The sequence below is a fragment of the Barbus barbus genome, assembly GCF_936440315.1.
Source record: "Barbus barbus genome assembly, chromosome: 34".
NCBI lineage: Eukaryota > Metazoa > Chordata > Actinopteri > Cypriniformes > Cyprinidae > Barbus > Barbus barbus.
In genome coordinates, this window is record NC_136762.1 from 6739631 (window position 1) to 6766564 (window position 26934).

At 40.0% G+C, this 26934-nt stretch overlaps 1 protein-coding gene across 2 annotated transcripts; it reads left to right on the top strand.

Moving 5' to 3' along the window:
• Positions 1–734: 734 nt before the first annotated feature.
• LOC306854533 (insulin receptor substrate 1-B-like) lies at positions 735–25065 on the top strand (the record flags this gene model as incomplete). 2 transcript variants are annotated; one of them, XM_079392654.1, is made up of 2 exons in its annotated part: positions 735–4035; positions 24450–25065. In XM_079392654.1, the coding sequence occupies 2 exons, from the start codon at positions 735–737 to the stop codon at positions 24533–24535; spliced, it is 3387 nt and encodes a 1128-aa protein (XP_079248780.1). In that variant the 3' UTR covers positions 24536–25065. The 2 variants fall into 2 exon arrangements, with proteins under 2 accessions (XP_079248780.1, XP_079248781.1); XM_079392655.1 differs by lacking the exon at positions 24450–25065 and adding an exon at positions 21235–23802.
• Positions 25066–26934: the final 1869 nt, after the last annotated feature.

A 26934-nucleotide genomic window follows, 5' to 3' on the forward strand; every position in this document is an offset into this window, starting at 1 on the left:
AAAAAAAACCCATCACTGTGTTTGAATCACACGTCTCTCACGTGATGATTGACATTAGAACCCTCCAATCAAACGAGGCAGTACCAAAAGGGGCGGGATTCTTAGTTGTATCGTAACATGTTTGGCTGCAACCCCTCAGTCTCAGCTCCTCTATACAAACATACACGAGCGGTGCCTTGTTTTGGTCTCTTACGGCGTCGCAAAAAAATAAAACTCAGCGAGTTTTGGAGGAACTTATGCAGCGTTTCAAACGGACTTGGTACGTTTCTGTTGTAAATAACGGTCAGATGCATACTTTGTGTAATTGCACTTTTGGGATTTTTGCAGACAGCGCTTTGATCTTCGGGGTAAATGGGGTCGCGCGCTGCTGACTGCGCTTGTTTTGATCATGCATTCGGATCTCCGGACTGAAAAGGACACTGTTTTGTAATTTTTACTGTTTTTTGTTTTTACATCATAAACTTGGTGCTTTCCGGTACTTGCAATATTTTTGAGGATGTCCGATGGATTATTTAAACTTAGTTGTAACAATGTAATGCTGCTGAAAAACAATCCAAGAGCACTACGGTATCGATGAATTGTTATAACTGAAGCTCTTGCACAAAAGTGACCTGTAGTGCTATTTTTTTATTTTTACTAAATGGAACCATTTTTCTCTCAGCGCTCACATTTGGCGAAGAGTAGCGCTACATGCATAAGGCTTTGACTTTCGATCCTGCAGTTTTTTTTATAACATGGCAAGCCCCACCACTGAGCAAGGATGTTTTTCGGACGTGAAGAAGGTGGGTTATTTACGGAAGCCCAAAAGCATGCACAAAAGGTTTTTTGTACTGAGAGCGGCGAGCGCCTCCGGACCGTCCCGACTGGAGTACTATGAAAACGAGAAGAAGTGGAGACACAAGTCTGGAGCGCCGAAAAGGTCCATTCCGCTGGAGAGCTGCTTTAACATCAACAAAAGAGCCGATTCTAAAAACAAACATCTCGTCGCGCTTTATACCAAGGATGAGTACTTCGCCATCGCTGCTGAAAGTGAGGTAGAGCAGGAGTCGTGGTATCAAGCCCTGGTGGATCTTCATAACAGGGGTAAGGTCCACGAAACTGCCTCGGGCCGCGGAGTTGGCGAGGATAATTACGGCGAAACCACGCCGGGACCTGCCTTCAAAGAGGTTTGGCAGGTTATTTTGAAACCAAAGGGTCTGGGTCACACAAAGAACTTGATTGGTGTTTACAGATTATGTCTCACCAATAAGACTATCAGTTTTGTGAAACTCAATTCTGACGCGGCCGCTGTGGTCCTGCAGTTAATGAACATTAGAAGATGTGGTCACTCTGAAAATTTCTTTTTTATTGAAGTCGGGAGGTCTGCAGTGACCGGGCCTGGGGAGTTTTGGATGCAAGTGGACGACTCCGTTGTGGCTCAGAACATGCATGAAACTATATTAGAAGCCATGAAAGCCATGAGTGAAGAGTTCAGACCCCGCAGCAAAAGTCAGTCATCTTCCAACTGCTCAAACCCCATCTCAGTGCCTGTCAGGAGGCATCATCACAACAATCCTCCCCCCAGTCAAGTTGGCTTAGGCAGGCGCTCTCGGGCAGAGAGTGTGACGGCCACTTCTCCTGTTAGACCTGGCAAACACAGCCATTCATTCAGAGTGAGAGCGTCCAGCGATGGGGAGGGCACCATGTCCAGACCGGTGGCTGTGGATGGGAGTCCAAGCAGTCCGAGCACAGCCCGACCTCAATCGCAGCGACACAGGGGTGGATCCTCCAGACTTCAACCACCACTCAATCACAGCAGATCAATCCCCACGCCCACCTCACGGTGCTCCCCCTCAGCCATCAGCCCCGTCAGCCTGTCTTCCAGCAGCACCAGCGGCCACGGATCCACATCTGACTGCCTCTTTCCACGCCGCTCTAGCGCCTCCATATCTGGATCGCCCAGTGACGGCGGATTCATCTCTTCGGATGAATACGGATCCAGCCCCTGCGACTTTCGGAGCTCCTTCCGTAGCGTGACTCCAGACTCGCCTGGCCACACACCACCTGCCAGGGAGGAGGAGATAAACAACTACATCTGCATGGCCAAGCCTGGGTCACATCCTGGCGCCGGGAGCCAATCGCGAAGCCAATCCAGGGGAACACCATCGAGACTGGAGGAGCCCGAGCTGGAGAAATGTTTCCGGAAGCGAACGCATTCTTCTGGTGCATCGCCGCCAACTCCGTGCCATCAAAAAACTCCCTCGCAATCATCCGCTACTTCGCTGGAGGAATATACTGTAATGATGCCCACATACCCACGAAGCCGCTCTGCATCGTCATCAACGTCAACATACAGGCACTCCTTCATGCCAACACATTCTTACCCAGAGGAAGGTATAGATGCTTCACAAGCTAAAGACCACAGTAGACCAGATCACAAAGATGACGGCTACATGCCCATGCTGCCAGGCGTTGCGCCTGCGACTCCAACGGCGAAAGGCAGTGACTACATGCCCATGAGTCCAAAAAGTGTGTCTGCACCACAGCAAATTATCAACCCCCGGCAACACTCACATGTTGACTCCAATGGTTACATGATGATGTCACCAAGTGGCAGCTGCTCTCCAGATGGCACAACAAACTATGGCAAGATCTGGACTAATGGCGTCAACCCTAAGCTTTCCGTAGAGAGCATGGAAGGTAAAGTGTCATCTTGTGGAGACTACATTAACATGTCCCCGGCTAGTTGTTCAACGACCAGCACGCCTCCAGATTGCTTTTTCAACCCTGTAGAAGATCCTCCCAGGCCCATGTATGCTTACTTCTCTTTGCCCCGCTCCTTCAAACACGCCAACAGGAAGCAGGACCAGAGCCCTCTTCGGATATCACTGGGCTCGAGTCGATTGGCGTATGCCGACTCTTCCTCGTCTTCAGCGAGCAGCGACAGCTTGGGTGGTCAAGGCAACTCGCAGCAGTCTAATGTCAAACCCAAAAGGTCAGAGGGCAACGGGAGGCTGACACGTCCAACACGGCTGTCACTGGACGCTAGCAAAGCAAGTACTCTTCCACGAACACGTGAGAGTCCCTTCCCCACAGAGCCCAAAAGTCCTGGCGAGTATGTCAACATTGAATTCAACGACAAGGCATTTTCGGTGAGCTTGGCGTCGCTGTTCCCACCCGTGTTTTCCAGAAGTGATGCTGAGGCCCCATCGGACCTTTCATCATCTGAGTACATGAACATGCAGCTGGGCTCGCAGGCTGGTCGCTTGTGCCCAGAAATGCAGATTTCCACTTCCTGTTCAGACTATGCCATAATCACTCCTTCAAACTCTGTATCCTCCCCTCCACTGCCCTGTGAGAGCATATGTGACCGTGACTACATCAGCATGCAGTTAGCATCCTGCACTAGTTTTCCAGATACTCAAATGATGCTGATGACCGAGGCCTTGCCGGATGCAGATAATGCCCCGCCTTGTTCTGCATCAACCAATCATGATGTGACTTTGTTAAGCGGTGCTCCAGGAAGACCGGCTCTGATCGGCCCTTTGTCAGGTCTTAGTGCATTCACACGAGTAAACTCCACTTCTGGGCGGAACCAAGGGGCTAAAGTAATCCGGGCTGACCCACAAGGTCGACGACGACACAGTTCAGAAACTTTTGCTTCCACAATGACCAGAGGGTCAGTTGACACGTCGGCCACCTGTCAGTCAGGTGAAGTGAAGCGCCACAGCTCCGCCTCTTTCGAGAATGTGTGCTTAAGACCCGTTGAGGCCTCTGCTGCTTCTGCAGCTCCACCTGCATCTACAGTAACCAACGGGCGAAGGGAAAACACTTCAGGCCCAATTCCCACATTAACAAACCATGACCAGAACGGCCTGAATTACATAGATCTGGATCTGGTGCAGAATGGAGAGCAGCATGTTCCAGACTGGAATGCGTTCCAATCTCGGCCAGTGGAGCTGGGAGCCGTCGAAGGTATAGAAGACCTCAGTGCCTACGCCAGTATAAACTTCAAGAAATCAGATGAGACCAGAGGGAATCTCACAAGCAGAGAAGGTAAGACCAAGTGTTTGTTTAAGAATGGTTATCAATAGAGCATCTGAGATTGCTGTGTTCTTGAGTATTGGCACATTTTGAGCTGTAAAATTTCTTTATGTATGTCTCTTTGTGTTATCATGCTTGTCAAGAACATTTAATAGGTAATATGCATATCATGTTATTATTTATAAAATCAGCCCCCATTTATCTGTGTAGTTTGAGTCTTTGGTGGAAAATCCCATTCTGAAATCTTAGGAGAGAGCTAAGGGGGTTTAGATTCCCTCCCACTGATGACTGGGCCTCTTCAGGCTGATAAATGGACATATTTGTGAATGGAGGCAGAAAGGGTTAGCATGTCTACACTTGTTCCCGATGCGACAAAAGGAAAAAAAACTGCACATATATGCATTTGTGAGTCACTAAGAAGCTTATAGGATGTCTTTTTTCTGAATGGAAGTTTACTTGATGTGTGAGTCAACTCTTCAGAGTTATCTTTGATATTAATCAAGCGCTGTGAGAAGTCACTTCGCCCAAGGGTTTGTGTGTCATGCCTGGCTGACACTGTATCATTATTTTTTGTTTTAGCTCTTGATGTTTTGTTTTCACTAAAAAGAATGAGGATATTGTTGTGGATGGTTCACTCAAAAAAGAAAATTGTGTACTTTCCAAACCTGTATGATTTTTTTTTCCCCTCCTGTAAAAGACAAAAAAGGTATTTTGAAGAATGTTTAAACTGTTTTTGTTTATACAGTTTCAATGGGGTCTAAAATCTTTGTTTTTCGCGGAAGATAGAAAGTCATACAGGTTTGGAACGACATAAGGATAAGTAAGTGATGACAGAATTATTATTTCTGTCAGATTGTTTTTACGCAACTGTTTAGTGAGCTTGCCCCAGTGTGTTCTAAGGAGGCATTTGTTTTGATGGGGTGAGAACCTGCACCCATATGCTTTCTTGACTGACTTGGTCGCTTTGTGTGTGTGTGTGTGTGTGTGTTTTGAGCTTGGCTTGGTATATTTAGGGGGGTGAGAGAAAACACAGGGGCTTCAGTGTTGCATAACCAATGTTTTTTTGACTCTGGGAAGCCCTGTGTGTCTGTTTGTTTGTGTGTGTGTGTCCACCTTAGGAAAAACTCCCTGTTTTTCTTTTACCTGTGCTTTTGCATTTTGTTATGTAGTTCTTGGTGTGGGGGTTATTTTTGGTGCATTTATTGCATGTGTTGTTGTCACAGTCTTGGCAGGATGTCTCTCTAAAGCTTCAGGTCCTAATTTCATCTGTCTCCTCTGGCACATGTTCTGCCCATGGCATGCTCCTGTGTGGCTCCGCGCCAATGCCACCAATCTCTATGGTAACGCTGTTGCCGCAGCGCTTTTTCCCCATGTCACAGTGGATTAAGGGGCCACAGACTGAGATGCCGGGGGCTTCAGAAAGCCGCATTACCATTGGGCAGTGGTGGGGTGACGGAGTTCTTCGGTGGGTTTGGTCAGAGTGAGACGATTAGAAGCCCAGCCCACCTCAGGCCACCGTGATGGGGTCATCCTACAGAGTGGCTTCTTGTCCCCTTCTCCCTCTCACTCCGTTTCAACCAAGTTTTCCTCTTTGTTGTCTTTCCCTCCCATTCTTGCATCCTTTAGAAGTATTGTGCAGCAGCGTGATCTGTTAGGGGCGGAGCTCTGGGATCAGATCAGAGGAATCATGGATATTCAGTTGAATTTAGGCTATTGTTTAATTGTCATTGATTAATTTGAAGCTAAGGAATGATTGATTTATTCACTTGTACCTCAAATTCAGTGATCTATATTAATGGTAATTTTATGTTAATGTTTTTAAATTGATAAAATTATACAGTACCATTCAAAAGTTTAGGGTCTGTAATATTTTTTAAATGTTTTTAATATATAGGTTTCTTATGCTCACCAAGCTGCATTTACTTGATCAATAGTAAAAATACAGTAAAAGTGGTAACATTTTAAAACATCATTTCAATGTAAATGTCTTTTACTGTCACTTTTACTATCAAAATTAATGCATGCTTGATGAGATAAATAATAGATAAAAAATAAATAATATAGAAGTAACAACTTCTTTAAAAAAAAAAAAAAAAATCTTTCTGATCCCAAACTTTTAAATAAATATTTATTAACAGAGAAAAGGCCAATATTCCCATTTCTTAACTGTTTTTGTTTATAAGTGTAAAAATTTGTAACACATCCAGTACATTTATTAAAATATAATTTACAATCTTCAAAAAATTAATAATAAAAATAGTTTGAAATAGTCTGATATTCATTCTGATGAATGTAAATTAAACTATTTAAAATCTCAAGGTAAAAATATTAATTCTGAGTGTATAGAAAAGTAAAAGCACACCTCTTGCTTGCTTCATTTTGAGCTGTTGATATTCATGTTTGTAGTACAAATGATGCAGTTATGCAACACTTTTAATTCTTTCCTAATGCTGCAGTACGAGCAATATTAACAATGCATTGTTCTGTATTAATGCTAACTTAATAGATCATCAATTTAAATTACAACTGAATATGGAAATTCATGAAGATCTCTAGTTGATGCATGAGCGAAGATGGATCAGGCAGGTAGCAGGTTCATAAAAACGGCTAAATTGGAGATCACTCTCAAGGTCATCAGTAGTGTAGTGGGATGAGGTTGGCAGGTCTGCTGCTTTGTTCTTTGAGATCCTTGGAATGCGTGTGAACGGGGAAATGAGAGGTGTATGTGGTGTGTGTGTGTGTGTGTGTGTGTGTGTGTGAGTAGCTCCAGGGTTGGAATGTAACAGCAGCTTTTGTGCCTGTTTTACAGACCCGCTTGTTAAAGTAGACACAGGCAGAGATATGGAGAGATGGAGAGGAAGTAAAGAGAGAGGTAGGAAGGGGCACACAGCAGGAGAAGGAGAGAGAAATAAGGAGGGTTTAAGAGATTAACTGATCAAGGCCATGTATAAGGGGAACCAGAAATTCTCCAATCAGTGTTTCATGTAGAACGACCCTGGCATTTATATCCATATAGCACATAAGATTTGTTTTTGCTTTGAAGTGTTTTAAGACAGGAAGTAAAATGTTTGCTTAATAGGCATAACCTATCCCTTTCAGCATTAAGAACATAGAGTAAATGCTGTTGTGTGTTCATACAAATTGGGTTATTTGTACCCAAGGTCAAATATTAGCAGATGCTCAGAGCACACATGCCAACAGAAATTATTAATATTTAAGTAATGTGAAATGCATGTAGGGATGGGCATTTTCCAAAAAATTTGCATTCGAATATTCGGGCTCATAAAAAAACGAATATTCGTTTATTTAAATTAGGTTTAATGAGAAAGACGTTATTTTTAATTATCCAGTTTTTGTCACGATTTCTGAACAAGCTTATGATTAGCTGTTCCTCAACAACGTTAAGTTATATCGCAAGGTTTTATTTTGGTTGAAAACGTGTAAACAACAACAAAAAATACTTTAAAAAAAGCATTCACGATCAAGCAGAGCAAACGGAAAAATCAAGCAGATTGTTCAAATTACAGTAGCCTACAGAATGTACATATACTCGAGTCAGCCTATATTTATTGTGTTTAAATTTTCACGTATTAATTCTGAGAGAAGCAATAATATCCACATGCTAGGATGAAAGTTTTTTCCTCAGTCTGATAACGATAAGAACGCGCTGTTAACGTGTGCTAACAGTTTCTTAGCGCTTTGTGTTAAACCACTCTCCCTCCAGAAAACTTTATGTATGTTTGCAGATAATTTCACTATCAGATAAACTCTCTTCTCGGCTCAATCGGAGTACCGCTGCGCTTACCTGCAGTCGTAAATGCAGTGATGGACAGCTGTCTTTCCTCAGTCGACTGTGTTTGGATTTCATGATTTCTCATTGTGGTGGTGATAGTATAATGAATCAGTTTCACGAATTCATTTGATCAGAAGTAATTACATTTAGTAAGATCATTAGATCAAAGTAAATCCAAATTTCGAGATGACGACTTTCTGTGATCAAATACTATCAACTTAACATGCACTGGGTGGCGCTGTAGAGCGTGTTGTTATAACTGCTTAGGATTTATCATGGATTACCTGCATTTACGGCCAGCAATTTAACACCGTAAAATTCGTATAGTGTTTTTATTTTTCGAATTACAATTAGAGACCGAATATCCGAATGTTCGACTATGCGTGCACTCCCCTAAGTATTCTATTCTAATTCGGTCTAATTTAGTCTGTCTAGTTCTGTTTAGTTTCATACTGTTTTTGATTTAATAGTTCTGCATTTGATATAGCATGTAACTAATTAAGAATTTGTATTGACTGCCTTTAATTTTTAGGTGAACTAACTTTTTCATTTAATTCAATTTTTTTTTTTTTACATTTATGATTTTCCAAACATATATGACACATACGAACAAAAGTAGAAATTAAGATACAAAGTATGCGCGTTTACAAAAATTGGATTGTGCATATACTGTACGTGCATGCTATGCAGGGGATGAAATTTGCATCACGCTCACTGTATGCGGACCCTTGCGTACAGAAGTATATTTTGGCCTTAATTCGCCATGAGTTCCCTCAAGACTATGGGTTTTTATAATCAGATTTTTTTATTTCATGAGCAAAACAAGCTGTGATAAATAAAATGTGGGTGGTGGTGGCGCAGTAGATAAGACGCATGCCTTTGGTGTGAGAGACCCGGGTTCGAATCCACTGTGAGACACCAATGTGTCCCTGAGCAAGACACTTAACCCCTAGTTGCTCCAGAGGCGTGCGACCTCTGACATATACAGTATAGCAATTGTAAGTCGCTTTGGATAAAAGCGTCAGCTAAATGAATAAATGTAAATAAATGTATAAAAATTGATGATACTTGGACATTGGTCTACAATGTAAATTACACGCACTCACATTTTTAGGATATGTATATTTTTTTTTAAGTTTGTTTCTAATAAATGACTACATAGAAAAATTTGGAGTGTGAGTGTGTACAGATTATGTTGCACAAGAAAACATCCAGATATGATTAAATTGTTTACCACACACCTCATTTCACCCATGAAATGAAAAACCCATAGGAAAATCTCAAGGGAACCCATGAACAATTAGACTTCTGGCTTTTGACGTCACGGCTGCAGAATTCTATATGTGAATGTCAGTTTTGAGACCTAGATATCATTGAATGAACTACTTAAAACAGCTAAAGTTTTCTTCACACAAAGATATTGTTTGGTTTCATAAGGTTTGATATGCACCACACGTTTTATTTGGAATAGTTTAATGGTTCTTGTATTGTGCATTTTTGTCCTTTTTGGAGCTTGACGGCACCTGTTCTCAAACTCCCATTCACTTTGACTGTACAGAAAAGAGCTTTGCAGAGATTCTTCAGAATGTTTTTTGGTATTCACCAGAAGAACATTGTAGAAGTTTTTGGTGAGAAAGTAATGACATGATTTTGATTTTGAGTAAATTATTTATTTCAGTTGACGTAAATAGAGAACTAAAAGTCTTTTTAGAAATGCTGATAAAATTAACAAAATGTCTCAGTTTCTATCTGGGTTTTGTGAAGTCAAATATGCATGTGATTACTCTTCTCGCTTATCTCATTAATGTTGAATATTATGTGGTTATTGTATCATTTCCACATCAGAGCTTTGCATTTAGCTTTATCCGCCAAAGATAGAACCACGTGAACTCCCACATCCCGTTTTGTTCTTCAAAGTCATTCTAAGTTTGTCAGAAATTTCACACAGAGTACTCACACTGCTAATGTGCTGCTGACTATTTAGGGTGAGGGTCGGAACGGAGGGATGTGGTGAGCTTGGCCAGGTATCAGAGTGTTCCTGCTCCCACCATGAGACTTGGCATCAAACGGGTGGACGTGAGCCATGGGTTTGTAAGGGAATGATCCGTGCCGCTATTCCACAATGCTTGACAGGCATTTGAACCGACTTTGCGGCCAGACGGATGGGTGAATGAAAGCAGAGGGTTTTGCATTGTCAGGCACTGATAGGTGCCGGCCACAAGCGGGAATGGTATGGTCTCTTGGATGGGACATAGGGGTCTGTTTTTAGGAGATCACAATGTCTGGACTGATGAGGCGAAAGTGGAACCTGTTCGATCAATAGCTTTAATAGAGCAGCCTTTGTTCTTTGACGGTGCTAGATGTGCTCGCTCCAAAGATGCCATCAAGACATGTTAGATGTCAAATGTTTCAATGCTATAATACTAAAATAAATCTTTATCAAATATTTGATGCTTATTCGTGATTGTTAATGGTTGTTTATAGCATAGTAGTTTTTGCGGTTGCACTGACTACTGACATTTAAGTCTCATGACATCCGTAGTACGTGTTTCCATGTGTCTTTTATGTTTAGTTCTGTTGAGCAAAAGTGCTGAGTCTTTCTTTGTACGTTGGATCTGTCTTCTAGCCCATGTGTGTGTTTGAGAGAGAAGCAGTACTGTTCTTCCACTCCGCCCAGCTCCGTTGGTCTGGACGAGTTCCTCTTAGCCCAGTTGGATCCGTCAGCTTCATGTCCTCACTTCACCCCAGCCACACACACTCATTCTCTCCCTCTTTTTATTTCTCTCTCTCTCTCTGGTCAGGGTTGGGGCAAGGCCAATGCAAGAACAGAGAGTTCATAAAGATATGACAGGAAAAGACGTCAGTGTGTGTGTGTGTGTGTGAGCGAGAGCGCTTGATGTAGGTGATGTGCGATATTTACGACTCTGAATTCTTCTTTACGATGTTATGTTTGCTTTTAGAGGAGGGCAGTAAATTATTTCTCCTTTCAGTTCTTCCCACAACATCATAGTAGACGCCATACAAATGAAGCTGTGGCAAACTCACTGACTGATTTTTGTTTGCGTTTCTGGCGGTAAATACGACCTTGGCTTGAAGCCGAAAGACATTCTGGGATGTGATTCACGGAGAGGCTTACATACTACGTGAGCACTTATAGGTCATCTCTGTCAGTTTTGGATTTGTTGTGATGTCTTTTTCTGTGTGTGTGTGTGTGTGTGTGAGCGCCCTTGTCGCTGAGGTCAGACCGTCAGTGGAAAGTTTCTCAAGTGAGTCCGCTCAGGCATGCCTGCGCCTCAGGGCCGCCTTTTATTTTCTTTCTCTTTATTTCACCCCTTTTTCTGTGTAAAATAATTTGAGTTGTGTGTTCCAGCTCTTTGTTGTCAGTCGCCTTTTGTTTAAGGGCACATCATGTGTAAGTGTTTGAGTGAGTCATCAGGGACAGTTTTCTAATGAAAGGTCATAAATTGAGAGTCAACTCCATTTTGGTCCTTTCTCTCTCTCTCAACATATGTCTTCGCCAAAAATACTTTTTTTTTTTTTTATTTAACCAAGCCTTCCTTTATCATTTGGTTACACTGTAGTTCTTAGATATTGTTTGTTTAATGTATTCATGTACCATGATACTTTTTTGTAATTTACACTATTGTTATATTACAGTCAAGATTTGATTTAAAGTTTCTGAAAGAATGCCTCTAAAGCCACATTTAGTTAATCATTAATACAATAAAAACCGTAATATTGTGAAAAATGATTACAATTAAAAAAAATTCTATGTTGTGCTGCATAATATTTTTCTGGAAAATTCAGTTTTTTTTTTATTAATAGAAAGCTCAGAAGAACAGCATTTATTTGAAATATTAATATAAGTCAAGTCAAGTTGCGCTTTATTGTCATTCCGCTACATGTGGGGACATACAGTGGAACAAAATGTCGTGCCTCGCAGGACCACGGTGCTACATAAATACAGACATACAACAATGAAGTAAAAAAACACTATAAACCTATACACAACTAACCTACTGACAGATTTTAACTATAAGTATACTCTATATAAATATTTACCCTATACAAACTAAAAAAATAAAAGATAAAAAATACAAACTATACGAATGCTTCACATAAATACTGTACATGTGCAAAGAGAAACATTTTGAGTCAAGCAGCTGGTTGGGGAACAGAGCAGGATGATTTGTAGAGCATGAGCATGTAAACATACATACATTGCTGAGTCTTTTGTGGGACTGTATTCACACAGCAGTGTGTTTAAAGTGTCTAGTGCACATAAAGGAGAGTGTGTTACTACAGGTGGTTTGTACAGTCTCAACCGGGGGGTGGCGACACTATCTTATGTGCGCTGTTTTATCAGTACTTTCGCTCATGTTAAAATCGATCATGTTCAACAAGGAGGAGGGAGGATGGAAAGTGATGGGGCACAGTAACTCGTTTGGGGGGGGGGGCACGGCCCGCGAGTGGTAAGGTGTGGGGTGGGGGGTGGTCCATGTTTCAGGAGGTAGGGGTTTGCATGGGGTTTCACAGGGGGGTGGGGTGGTTTGAGTTCAGGGCTCTCACAGCCTGAGAGAAAAAGCTGTTGAGCAGTCTGGCAGAGCGGGCTCTGATGCTCCGGTACTGTCTTCCTGATGGTAGGAGCTGGAAGAGACTGTGGGAGGGATGGGTGGAGTCCTTCACGATGCTGTTGGTTTTGCTGGAGCATCGTGTAAGGAAAATGTCCAGGATGGAGGGGAGAGGGGCACCGATGATCTTTGCAGCTGTGTTCACTGTCTGCTGGAGGGTCTTGCGGTCAGCAGCACTGCAGTTCCCGTACCAGACAGTGATGCAGCTGGTCAGCACATTCTCAATGGTGCCTCTGTAGAATGTGGTGAGGATGGGTGGAGGGAGACTTGCTCTTTTCAGCCGGTGTAGGCGCTGTTGTGCCTTTTTGGAGAGTGACATGGTGTTGGTGGACCAGGTGAGATCCTCTGTGATGTGCACCCCCAGGAATTTAGTGCTGCTGACTCTCTCCACAGTCGAGCTGTCGATGGTCAGAGGGGGGTGGTCAACGGAGTTTCTCCTGAAGTCCATCACAACCTCCTTTGTCTTCCCCACATTGAGGGACAGATTGTTAGTGCCACACCTTCAACCAGCTGTGCCACTTCCTCTCTGTAGTGCGTTTCATCGTTGTTGCTGATGAGACCTACCACTGTTGTGTCAAACTTGATAATGTGGTTGGAGCTGAACTTGGCAGTGCAGTCGTGGGTCAGCAGTGTGAAGAGCAGCGGGCTGAGCACACAGCCTTGTGGAGCACCTGTGCTCAGTGTGGTAGTGCTCGAGGTGTTGTGGCCGACACAGACTGACTGAGGTCTTCCGGTTAGAAAGTCCAGGATCCAATTACAAAGGGAGTTGTTAAGGCCCAGCAGGTTTAGTTTATTTATGAGCTGTTGTGGGATTGTGTTGAATGCCGAGCTGAAGTCAATGAACAGCATTCTAACATATAGGAGTCTTTATTTTCTAGGTGGGTAAGAATGAATATGAATATGAAATGTATATGAAATATTTTGTAACAATGTCTCTTCTGTCACTATTGATCAGTTTTATACATTTGTATTAATTTAAAAAAATAAAACTTGCATCCCCCAAACTTTTGAATGGTTGTGAAATTGCCATATTAATATACCTCATTTATTGGTATTTTAAGATATTTGTAATTCCATGTATGCTAGACCTCAGTAAAGATTACAGTATCCACTGTTATGGTATTATGCATAATATGGTATTACCATGGTACTTCTTGTAACAGTCTCAAGGCTTTATTTCTTTAGAACATCATCTTTTCTTACAAAAGCAATGACATTGGTATTAATGTAGTATTCCATTGCGGTAAAGTCTGAAAACATTGTGACCATGTCCAAAAACATGAAAATCCCAAAAAATCAAGTTTTCAGAATTTTCCCTTAAAGAAAAAGTGCTGTGGCAGCAGATACCATAGTTAAGTGATGGTAATAGCATTTTATATAACTTAACTTACTAATTTACCTATATATTTGCAGGATTCCAGTACTATGGTATTTATGTGATACTTAATGTGCAAGTAAAACTATACTATTTACATGTTTTTTACAAAACAAATTTTTACCATAGTATTTTTGCGAAGGTCATAAGTCATATCCTTCCTCCCCCTCAAAAAGGCTTCTATCAAGACATGTAAACATGTTCAAAGTGTGATCAAACACAAGAGAGCCGTTGTGAGCCGTGTGAAGTGGGTCTCCATAAGCCTCCTCTGATAAGTTCTTTGAAGATCCGCCGTTTCTCACGTCTGGTAAAATACGAGGAGTCGGAGACGACGAACAGCAACAGCCACTTTTTACCTCACGTCCGTATCAAAAGAGGCCAGCAGTCGACGGCCATCTTGAGCAGAGGGAAAATCTGCTTTGAGTCTTGTAGTTTACAGCTCCTAGGATGAGTGCAGCGGTGAGGGGAGGAGAAACTGAGTGTGTGCGCGTGTGTCTCAACTTGCTGAAGTAGGCAAAACATCTGGTGTGTGTGTGTGTGGGAGATGGAAGTTTTTCCTTTGCTAAAGGGAATGGTATTTGGCGCACACTGTCTCTTCCACATCACACACACACACACAGAGCTGATACAGCCGCTTTGTTTTTCTCTGGCCCCCAGAATGGGCCGCACCATTGTGTTCGCTTGTCACAAACACCAATATTTAATCCCCATTTTGTTTCGAGATCTTTTCAAACCTTCGATTTATTCCTTGTTATATCAGCTTTTTCCTCCAATACTCAAACTGCATCTGAATTCTGCATTGGTGTGTTACTTCAGGGTGTGTTGTGGAAACCTCTGATGTGGTCTTACGTGTGGTTTCTCCCCCAGTGCTGTGAGAACGTGAAGTTCTCCGATCGTGAGGTATTCGGGAAGTTCCTAGTCATCGTTTTGTGACTGTATGAGTGGAGGTTTGTCAGTGTGGTAAAAAATGAACATTCTCTCATTTACTCACCCTCATGTTGAACCATATGACTTTGGTTAATATTCAAAACACAAATTAAGATATTTTTTTTTTAATGAAACCTGAGAGGTTTCTGTTCCTCCATTGAAAGTCCAGGTAACCAAAACTTAAAAATGTTATGTGTCGTAAAATGAATCCATATGTTTTGAGCAATTTAATCCAAGTCTTGTAAAGAGATATGATTTCATTATATGATTCAATATTACATTTGAGGCTTTTATTTATATCTACACAATGATTGACACATATATACATACATATGGACTGCATCCAAAAGGCCTATTTCTCTCAAATATTGTTCACAAATCTAAGTCTGTGTTAGTGAGCACAGTGAACAATATTTGAGAGAAATAGGCCCTTTGTGTACATAGAAAAAGTCCTAGATCTTTGAGTTCAGCTCATGAAAAATCGGGGCAAAAACAAAAGTGTTGCGTTCAGTGTATATAGCATGAATTCAATCCAAAGACGTACTACATTCACTATGTTGTTATTGACATGTAACCTACCAGTGTCAGTTGCATCACTTCACGTTCAAGTCTTCTCCCATGGCCTCTTGGGAGAGTAAAGTGTCCATTGGATGTGCACTACAGTCCAGTTTCTTACATCTTGAATGGCTACAGCGATCTGTCATTCCACATTTTGAATTTGTGATAAAATGAACATAATTGTAGAGCTGAGACCTTGTTTCTTATCAGTATAACAAAGCTCTACAGACCTGGCAACCTTGGCTTGGACTAAGGGGGATTCACATGGTCAAATAGAACCTGTATTAACAGAGCTATTTCTCTGCTCAGAGATTGTGTTATCATTGCATTAACTTCAACAACCATACATTTACACGAGGCATTTTCTTCACACATTAGTTGCTTTCAGACTTGTTTTTCCACCCAGCTTTTGTAAACCCTTAGAGTTAATTGCTTTTATCGACCAATACCAATTATTGGCTGATCTATCGGCGTATCCCTATTTATAACCTTTTTTGGATCTTTTACATTTTGGTTACCTAGACTCTCTCCGGTTTAATAAAAAATAGCTTAATTTCAAGTTTGGAATGACATGATGGTGAGTAAATGATGACAAATAGCATTTTTGTGAGAACTATCCCTTTAAGTAAGCACTTCTCACTTCAGAAGTTTGGCATTGAATTCATCAAGGGGTGGGTGGGTGGGTGTGTGTGTGTGTGTGTGTGTGTGTTGGCGTCAGCGTTGAATGTTCTCTCTCAGCGAATACGACCTGTGTACTGACGTCAGTCGTGCCGAATCACAGCACATACTGCGGCACACATCTATAACTGTATCCCTTGCAGCGTGTGGGGATGGATGTGTGTGGAAGTTTCAGCAGTCTAAAAATGTCCCCACTCTCCCGGGTCCTGGCACAGCATGCCTGTGTGTGTGTGTGTGTGTGTTACACGGCTGAATGACGTTAGTTCATTGAACTGATGGTAGATGAGCACCACCCCTCACTCGCGGCCTTATAAGGTTCTCTGCAGAGTAAAGCTCCAAATCCCACCTCTGCAGACTCTGTATGAGTGTGCAGATAACTTACTGTAGTGTGGGAGTGTGTGTGACGTTACAGTACACTGTAATGCTGGCTTCTATTACCTTTGCTTATTTTAACACATGCATGTGATATGTTAGAGGCATGGAAAAGGCACACGTCCCAGCTTTGAGAATGTCAAGCTGTTGATATTATCAGTGCTGTAAAGAGACCTGAATATTCCCACAGGGTTCCCACAGTCCCGTGCATGGAAAACCTTGAAGTGTAAGGGGTTGTTGAAGGTGAGGTGTGAGTTATCTGCGTCAATACCAACACCAAATGGAATTGTATGTTTTAGTAGCCCACTTGGACCAGATATAACATGAAGCTCCACCAACGGTGCAAGCTTTGGTGTGGGACTACCTTTTTTTTAATTCAGTTTTGCGACCCTTGTGGTGCAGAAATAACTATACCATTTTGAAAAGGTGTTTTCCAAGTCTGGAAAGGTACTTTATTAATATACTTTATGTAGTATAGAAATGCACATGCCGTTCAAATGTTTAGGGACAGTAGGATTTTAATGTTTTGAAAGAAGTCTCATATGCTCACCAAGTTTGCATTTATTTGATCAAAAACTGTGAAAACTAATAATGTGAAATATTACTTATAATAAGAATACAATTACAATTTTAATTTAAAATAAGTCAAGATAACTCTTTTGTTGTAAAAGTTTTTTAAAAGTAATTTATTCCGTTAAAAAGCATTTATTTATTTGATATTTTATACCATTACACGTTTACAGTAATTTCTGGTCAATTTCATGTGATTTTGTTGAATAAAAGTATAAAAAAATAATAATAATAATAATGACCCCAAACTTTTGAACAGTTGTGTATACAGAGCTGGGTAATAACTGATTACATGTAATCTGGAAAATTCGATTATTACATTTTATAATGCTCATAATCATATTACTTTTTTATGAATTGTATGATTACGTTTTCACACTATGGCAGTAAATTAGTCTTAATTTATTGATTCTCCCTAATTCTTTTTTTCTCTTATTAATTGTCCTTTCTAAAGATCCTGTGTGCCATACCATTTAGCTTTGACTATATTCACAATTTAGAATAGTCATGTAAATAATTTTGTGTTCCACGCTTCTGAATTTGCTTTTTGTTTTCATTTTATGATTTAATTATCTTTTTATCAACTCACAAACCCACTGCTGTTCTCACATTAAGTCCATTTTGGGAAATCCTGGTTTTATCGTTTAATGCATTTTGATATTAAAATAAAAAGTAATATTTTCTTTCTCTTTGCTTTTTTTTATATAAATACGGTATGTTTAATGGTAAGTTTAAAACGAGGTAGACAAAGTAATCTAAAAAGTAGTGAGAATATATTATCTAAAATGTGTAACCTAATTACGTAACTAGTGTTCATCATGTAATCTGTAATCAGTAATAGAATACATTTTGAAAGTAATCTGCCTAGCTCTGGTAGTATATTTTATATTATATGGAAATGTTCATTTTTAAGTTTAGTTTTCAGTTCTTCTGAGTCGAGTAAATTTTTAATTGAGTCCACCTTTTTTGATAAACATTTGTCATGGGATTACTTTTGCATTTCAGTTCATTCTGTGATTTCCATGTGTGTGAAATATCTGGAAACTCGAGTGGAAATTGTCCATAGCAATTTCTATAAAATGTTAAAAAACTTAATCCGTTAACACTTGCCTGGATGAGTCATGGAACATGGGACATAACGTGGGGTCTTTATGTGGCGTTATGTCAAAATGAATCTGTGTTGCAACATACACTGGAATTATTTATGTTCTGTAGTCTTTTTTTGACATCATAAAGATGTTTGTGTGATTGAAGCATCATGCACGCTGTAGTGCACTAATTCCAAGAACAGAATTTTGGAATTGAATTCTGGAAAAGCTGAATATTACCAGTAGCTCCTCCCCCTCATTCCGGGATGCTGAGACTTCCGTGAGCAGCATTTTAGAGCTCCTTTTCTTCTTTATTTTTTTTCTATTTTTTCCCACGCTACGAGTTTGCACAGTCCGGCAGCTTATAATTTCACCCTCTGCAATTTTCTCCATCTTTCTGGTTTTCTAAGTAAAGAGGAAAGAGGCCATAAAAATGGCCGCACTATAAAAGTGCTTGACGTCGGGGTTGCTGCGGAGATGTGAGGGGGCTTTCATATTCTCAGCGCTGCGCTATTAGACCTGCGGCTCTCTGCTCTGTTGCTGCACAGCACTGTATTTATAGCTGAGGTTTGCCTCTCCAGCTCTGAGCTCAGGCCTGGTCCTTCCCGTAGATTTAAACTGGGGCCTTATCGGAACCGTGGAGCTCTGTGCTGGGGCCTATTTCTCCTCAGCTCCATCACAGGGCCTGCTGTCATGCTTTCTGTGTGCAATTAAAGTAAGTAATGGAAAAGTATCACAGGATTGGTTTCAGGGGTTAAGTGAGGAATTGAAGCTGTATTTGTTTTGAATGTAAATAACAAATCAGGTCAGTCGTTCCATGTTGTAATGGCTAGTTCTCTTTCATGTATGACATTGTGACGACTGCATCCAAAGCTGCGTTGGATTCAGGTAAAAGGTTTGGGAACAAAATCAGACCAGTCTAAACAAATAAGCTCACTCCGATACAGGCAAGGTTGTGTATTCCAGGGCAGAGCTGGTGTCAGAATAATGTCAGATGGATGGAAAGAGGGCAGCGGTTTGTACGGGAATACGTACACCGATACAAACACTTGTAAAAGTGAACGTCACAGTTGACCTCATTTACTTTCTGGACTTCTGTGATAAATAAAAAGATGAGGGAGTAGAGCATTCAAGATGCAAATGTACCATCAAAGTAGTCTTTACAGCTAAAAAAACATCATTCTTTTCAGTTGGACCTTGAATGAATCTTTTGATTCAGTTCACAAAAACGGAATGATTCTTTGAACTAATTAAACCGACTCGGTTGTTGAATTCCACTTACTGACTCAATCCGGTCATTGCTTTTAACAGCTTGCCGGAGGGTAAAATATTAGTGAATAAACACACTTTTAGCAATCAGTTCCTAACACACAGCCATCGTATGACTTCAGAAGACTTGTAAAAACAGAGCATACAAGTCATACACTCTTAGAATAAAAGGTTCTATCAGGCGCTACATATTTGGAACCCCTAAAAGGTTCTATATAGAACCCTTTAGGGGTTCCCATCATGGGATCATTCTTTGGATTTAATTTTTGTTTTAATTAAATTTTAAAATTGAAATATCCATAAGCATAACACATCAAGGTTTTGTGTGATCCTTTACGACATTTTTATTAGCATTTACTGTGACAAGCAATATATAAAACAGCAATTCATAGTGCAACAGTTACAGAGATTAACATAAATCCATGTTTCTTTATTTATTCATACTTCACAAATAGCGCACTCCGTTTTAGAAATATAGTTTTTTCAACCCCCTCCACCTTACTCACCCATCCAACATGTCAGTCACAAATATATGTTGATTGCGAAGAAACGGATAGTTCTGGCATCTCTGTGTTATTGGTCAGTGATGCATCCATTTTGATGCTAACCCTCCTTGTGATGATTAGGCTTGATGTCCTAAGATGGGGATACAAGTCAGAGAAACATTTATTAGAACTATGGAGAGTACAGTACAACAGGAAAAAGACAAGAATCTCACAATTATATCTTATTGTTTTGCAGCAGGTTGGTCATGTTTCCTGACTTCCACTTTTCAACCCTCTGATAAGCTGGTGGTAAAACTTTAAAAGTGCTCTCTGAGTTAGATGAACATCTACAACAACCAAATACAGCGTGTTTAGAATAATATACAATTACTTCAGCACAACAAATAATTATATTTTACTATACTGTAACTGCAAACACCGAATACTCAGTTATCCACAGAAAAAATGGAAACATCTCCACCAGCTGCTTCTCTCTTTGTTCTTCTTGGATTGAATTCATGTTTACAGGCAGTCTGACGGTGATTTGACCGAAACTTTGTTTCATCTTTTCCTATAACGTTATGTATAGGTCCAATACAATCTACAGGGCAAAAATAAAATAAAAATTACGTTAGACTATATCATGGACACTCGCCAGCATTATTAATCAATTCACAACAGTTTTTATCAAGATACTTTAGGGACTCATGTTTAAAATGACAAACCTCCTGGAGAATTGTGCAGGCCTGGACATCTTTTCATGTCGACTTTAAACCCCGTGTCTGAAGTCGTGATCAATCACAAGCCCAGAATCACAGCACATATGAGTGACGTCTTTGTGCCGTCACCTTATTTTTTTCAGAATTGATGGCGAGCAGGTGTGTGCGCGCATTAATGCTGACTGTCTACGTTCTGATCTTTTAATCACAGTCAGTGAAAGTGTTATATAATGAAAACATAGTTGTTTGTGTGCGTCTGAGTGGATTAGACGTGCGATTGAACAGTGCAGGAGTCAGGAGCGCCGCTTTCGGATGAGGCTCACATACGCTTGTGAATGGATAAAGGGAGATAAACAGAAAGAGAGCAGATTGTCTGCATCAGGTCTTGCTCGCTCTCTGTGTTTGTGCCGAGCGATGATGTCATAAAGCTTTTGGCTCTTCTCAGGCTGTTCAAATCTGTTTTGAACGTTTCCAGGGAAACAGTGATGGTTGTTTATCAACCGTTGGCAAGGTCAGTTACTCCTCAGGCCGAAGGAAGGATCCAAGAAACAGTGGTGTTTTCAAATAAACGAAGAAAGGGTGGATTTGTTTGTTTTTGTGTATGAGAGGGCGCTATAGACCAGCTTGTTCCTAAAGTAGATTAACAGCATGTTTCTACTCTAAATAGTGCTTTTAGGTTTTATTTTGTGTTGTCTGTGGCCGTTTGATCATCTTGACTAAAGTTCGTTTCTCCTTTTTTCCACCAGAATGAAGAGTAGAAAGCCGCCGTTTCTTCAGCATCAAGACTCAAAATCTCTCCCCGTTCACCACAAGCCGGACCTCAATAAACTGGACCTCAATAAACTGGACCTCAATAAACTCACTAACCTCATTTTCCAGAGCCACATTATCACCCGGACGCTACCAAAACCATATGGACAAAACAGACCTCATAACATCACATATCCGGACCTCACAAATGCTGGAATCCACTAACCATAAATCTCTCACAACCGGACTTTCACTGTGCGCACCTCTTCAGACATTACCAGACGTTACTGTCCAACTGTTACAGACTCGGTACAAATCGATTTCTACCATCAGATGTGGTAAAACGGCACCTTTTGAGGTAAAGGGCAATGGTACTGCAGTAGTAGTTGTAGTTTCTCAAGCAATGTTATGTTAATGATATTTATGTAAATGATGGTACCTAACTAGTACCCAATGTACAACAAATTGTTAGGTACAGGGATGCTTTACGAAGCAGCCATATTGTGTTGGGTTTGTACGAGAGACCCCAACAGTGTTGATTGTACCCATTTCCTTCAGTACTGCCAGATATTTCCATTACAAATGGGATTACAAGGTTTTACAGATCTCAGTTAGACACTTTTATACACCCAGTACAGACAACCTCAAACACCCCGACCTTACCTCAGGATTTTACGAAAGAGTTTACACACACACTGTGTTTCAGCACTGTGAGCCGAGTGACCTCATGCTGCCAAACACACTGTGATGTCGGTCAAACCCGTGTTTCATTTCATATTACACTCCGTGCAATTGTAATAATAAAAATGAATCTCATGGAGTTTATATTGGCCTCCAAACAGAACTACACCCCCATTTTTTTTTTTTTTTTTTTTTTTAGCATGAATATCAAGAATAATAATAAAGCTCATAAAGAAACAATTTTTAATAATTTGCATATATCTAATATAGAATATATCTGGCTTCCAAACAGAAGTATGAAATATTTTGGTACTATACCTTTTTTTTTTTATCACATTTTTAAAACCTTTTTAATTAAAAAATAATTTTGGTACTATTTTTTTTTATTTTTCCCAATGATATATGCACAAGTTTGCTTACCGTAAATAAAATTTTACATTATTACCAGATTACCTGATGAACAATACAGTTGAGACTTTTTTGAATGATTATGGGTGTACGTTTTTTTTTATTATCGTCACAAATGAATAGAGGCCTTACAGCCCTGGTTGGGCGCTCAATAAAGAGCTTATTCAAGAGATCACATTCATGGGTGTGTAAATCCCATGACTGAACTAATGTTTCTGATCAGATTGTATCACCAGTAGTTGGTCAAACTGAACAAAATAAAACTTGCACAAGAATGTGCCATAACAGTTCTGTATGATACGTTACTCTGAACCTTGTAGTGCAAGTTGATTTTACAGGCAGCGGTACAGTTTTGTTTTTTGTTTTTTTCCGTATCGAGCATCCTGCTGTTAAGCCTTGGAAGCCAGTCAAAGTTGCTCGCAACTTCTTTTTTTTTTTTTTTTTTTTAGGCTGTTTTATTTCATTACAGTTGTATCTTTTATTTCATATGATTTATTTTTGCTTAAAATAACTATTGCTGGGGCGATGGTAAGCTCACAGCAACAGGTTTAAAAAAGTAAAAAAAAAACTCAACGTCTCATGTTTGCTGCTGAAATGAAACAAACAATGAACAATCTGTAAATTATTGAATATATAGAAATGTTCTTGGTTCTCTTTTAAGAGTTAAAGTATTTAACATTTCATGGTTGTTTCATTATAATTTTTTTTTTTCCTTTAGAATCTCGACACATTTTTAAAATGTGTCCACTGTTCTTAAGTTCAATCTTTTTGTGGGGAATATTTGCTTAAAATGTGTAATCCAACTTTTTCGAGAGAATGGTACAGTTCTATAGAGTTTCCTTAATTTTTTTAAAAGATGCTTATTAATGTAACATGCACATCAGGGACTTCCCTTTTCCCCCACCAACTCTGGATGGTATCGCTTTTGGAAACCTGTTACACTTGCGTTTTCCTGAGCTCTGATTGGCTGTGACAGTGGTGTTCCTGAAACTTGATAGGCTGTTCTAAAGGTTGCCTGTCATTCGATAGGTTGCAGTTGTCGAATTAGCACCCTGGGGTTGTGTTATGATACAGGGTGTGGGGCATCACTCTTCCCACCATTATGTGGCCAAACCTTCAACATCTCAACCAAACTTGTTCTCCTTTGTAAATAATGTATTGTATAAATGAAAACCGATGATTGGTGGATATTGGACTTACCAGGGATGTTTGGTTTTATGGATGCTCAAAGCAAGCAAGCAAGCAAATGATTGGTCCTCTTGAATGAATGAATGAATTGAAACATGTAAACAATATGAGTGTATGTACAGATGAATGGATGTATGCACATGTAAACAAATATTTTTGTTTTTAATGAATAAAATGACCAGCAGTAAGGAGAGGACTGTGTAAACCCCTCCCCACCCCCCTATTTAGAAGAATGGCATCTTCTGGAACCTTGACGTGTAATAAAGTAGAAGTGCTTATCTTTTCTGAACTTCTTGTTTCCTGTGCTCTTTATGACACGATGCATGCAACACGAGAGGCTATATTGTAAACAGGGCATGTTGTTAAAAAATGGTGACCCATTACATCATGATCATATTCACAAAATAGTATGGTTCTGAGTCCCTTATATTTGAAATTCTTTATTTTATAGAATTTTATTTATGTATGTATGTCTCTGTGTGTGTGTGTGCGAACATATATATATATATAATCACACACCGTGCCCTCCACTAATATTGGCACCCTTGATAAATATGAGCAAAAGCAGCTGTGAAAATAAATCTGCATTGTTTATCCTTTTGATCTTTCACTCAAAAATTCACAAAATTCTAACCTATAATTGAAGTAAAACGATTGAAATTGGGGAGAAAATCTCATGATGAAATTAATGTTTTTCTCTAATGAATGTTGGCCACAATTATTGGCACCCCTAGAAATTCTTATGTTTTTAAATATATATGTGTGTGTGTAAAATAATTTATAATAATTTTTGATGTAAAAAAATGCAAGCTTGATAAGCATTTTCAAAAACAATCTTACAGACCTCAAACTTTTAAATGGTGGTGGGATAACGGTTTTTACCTATACATCTGTCCTAGTTATTTTTATTACATCTTGGCTTTTGTTTCCATAGTCAAGTACTCAACGGGAGAGTCTGGATTTGCGGCATGTAGACTGGACTCTAGAGGCCTGCAACATATGGAAAGTCTTTCAGAATGAGGAGAAGGAAAGAATGACATGAGGTTGTACCTCATCAATGGAGTTCTCCACAGACATTCCTTCAGCAGGAGCTCAGTGACGGGCCAGCAGCAGACAAAAGGATCTCCTTACTCTGTGTGTGTGTGTATACGGGCTCAATTTATGTGGGATTTGATGGAACTCAGGTAGATATACACTCGAGACCTTAACCTACCTGGGATTTTACCCTGATTGCATTTAGTATTTAATGAGATTAGAACATGCAGCCTGGCAAAAAGACCCGCTTGAGAAGGCAGTGTCCTTGCTTTCATCGGCCCAGATTCTGAGCGCTCTCACTGAGGATGGTGTCCTCGGACATCCCCCTTTAACTCAATTAGCCTCAGTAAACTCATCTGTGTGCCATTCATTCGTTTCAGATTAGTGATGTACAGGTTCAGACATATTAAAGCAACTGTGAATAGAAGCGAAACTCACTTCAAACTGATAACTGCTACGAAATTACTTGGTCTATGTATATTTTGTTAGTATAATCAAATAAAAGCAATTAGTTTACTTCTATTCGTTCACCTTATTCAGTATTTCAATACAAGTTTGGTATTCGCCATGTTGCCATGTTGCAAGGATGCTGATATGGTGCTCAAAAACATTTCTCAAAAACACTTTACCAACCCTACAGAATATAATATGCTTATACATGCATGCTTACACATATGTTTTATAAATAAATAAATAATTATATTAAATTGTTAGGTAATGATATTGCTCAGGCCCCAGCTTTTTAAGAGTCATCATCTAAGTGAAAAATCACAAGTTTGCTCAGTACACCTCACCAAGCTGCATTATATGAGGTATCATTTATCTTTGTAGCACAAATGGCACAGGATGGCTAATGGCCCAAATTGATTTAAAAGTTCAGCAAAAAACATCTGACAAAGGACAATGAGCAGTATTGAAACAATGAAGCCAACATGCAGTAACAAAGCAAGCATTTAAAGTCTTTAAAAATTCTCGAGAAAATTCTTGAATAAAAAGTCTCAATTTTGAAGCCCAAAAAAAGTGTGTCCATCCATCATAAGTTCTACACATGGCTCTGGGGGATTAATAAAGGCCTTCTGAAGTAAAGTGATGCGTTTGTGTAAGAAAAATATAATTTTTTAAAACTTCATAAACTAAAGAATGTCATACTCCTTTATGGCTTGAAGGTGAGTAAATTAGGGGGTAATTTTTCATTTAATTCACTGAACATGGCAACATTTTTTCAAGTTTAATTTTTTCATCTTATACTTAATTTTTTCCAGCTTTACTTAAATTATCGAACATAATGGTTTTAGTTAACAAAAACAACACTGGCAGAATGATTAGTGGCTATTTGCCCAGTTATTTTTTAGTGGGCTATTGCTAAATGCTAAAATTTCTAAATGTCACATGACATTTACAAGCTCAAACGATTCGCTTAAAAAACCTGGCAGCAGAACTAAGAGCCCATGTGCAAAGACATACTGGCATTGAGATACATGGGAATGCTTGCTAATTTAAGGTCATATTTACCACATATATTTGTTTATTGAGTGCAATGTAATAATGATTCATTTCAAAAATAGAGTCCATCTAATATGCAACAGAAGGGATTCAGATGGCTATGCATGGATAAGTACGCAAAAAACCCTAGTGGAAATTAGGAGAGCTCAGCAAGTAAAGATAACTGAGGAAAAAGTACAGGAAGACTTTTGAGGAAGATTATGTATTGTTTAGTTTTTTCATTGCACCATGATGCCACCAGTTCAGTGACTCCTGTTAGAGAAGGAAGTGGTTGTCAGGGTGGGTCAAACTCAAGTTTGGGTGGGCCAGGACTATCCTGGGCCTCCAGGCTTGGAGGCAGGAGATATGAGTGAAGAATAAAAAGTAAGCAGAGAAAAAGTAACTTGCAAAAGATTTGATAATCAAAAAAATTGGTTTAAAAGAATGATCCATTGGAGGCAGAAAGGAAATGATGAAAACAAAGACGGGAATTGTGGAAGAAAACCACAAGGGGGTGTGTGCATGTGTACATGTATGTGTGTGTGCAGTATGTGAGGGGTTGATGTATAAAGGGGCCCCATGGCAGTCTGGGGGATAATACTCAGCAGATGTGTCCTTATCTGACTCTGAGAAGGGTAGCTCTGAACACAGACGGAGGGGAGAACGTTCATACAGTAGGCTCGCATGCTTGCGTCTGTCTACGACCAACTGACCGTTTCATGGTCGGGCTTCACATAATTGCACATCGGATCAAAATTCCAAAGAATTCCCAATGTGCTAATTGCTAATTAAACGTGAAAGGGGGGAAAACCAGTTCCAGTAAGTCGGCGGGTCACCTCAGAGGCTCGACACCAAACGCACCATTAATTCAGCCAAGTATCTGGCCTCTTAAAACGCCTTTC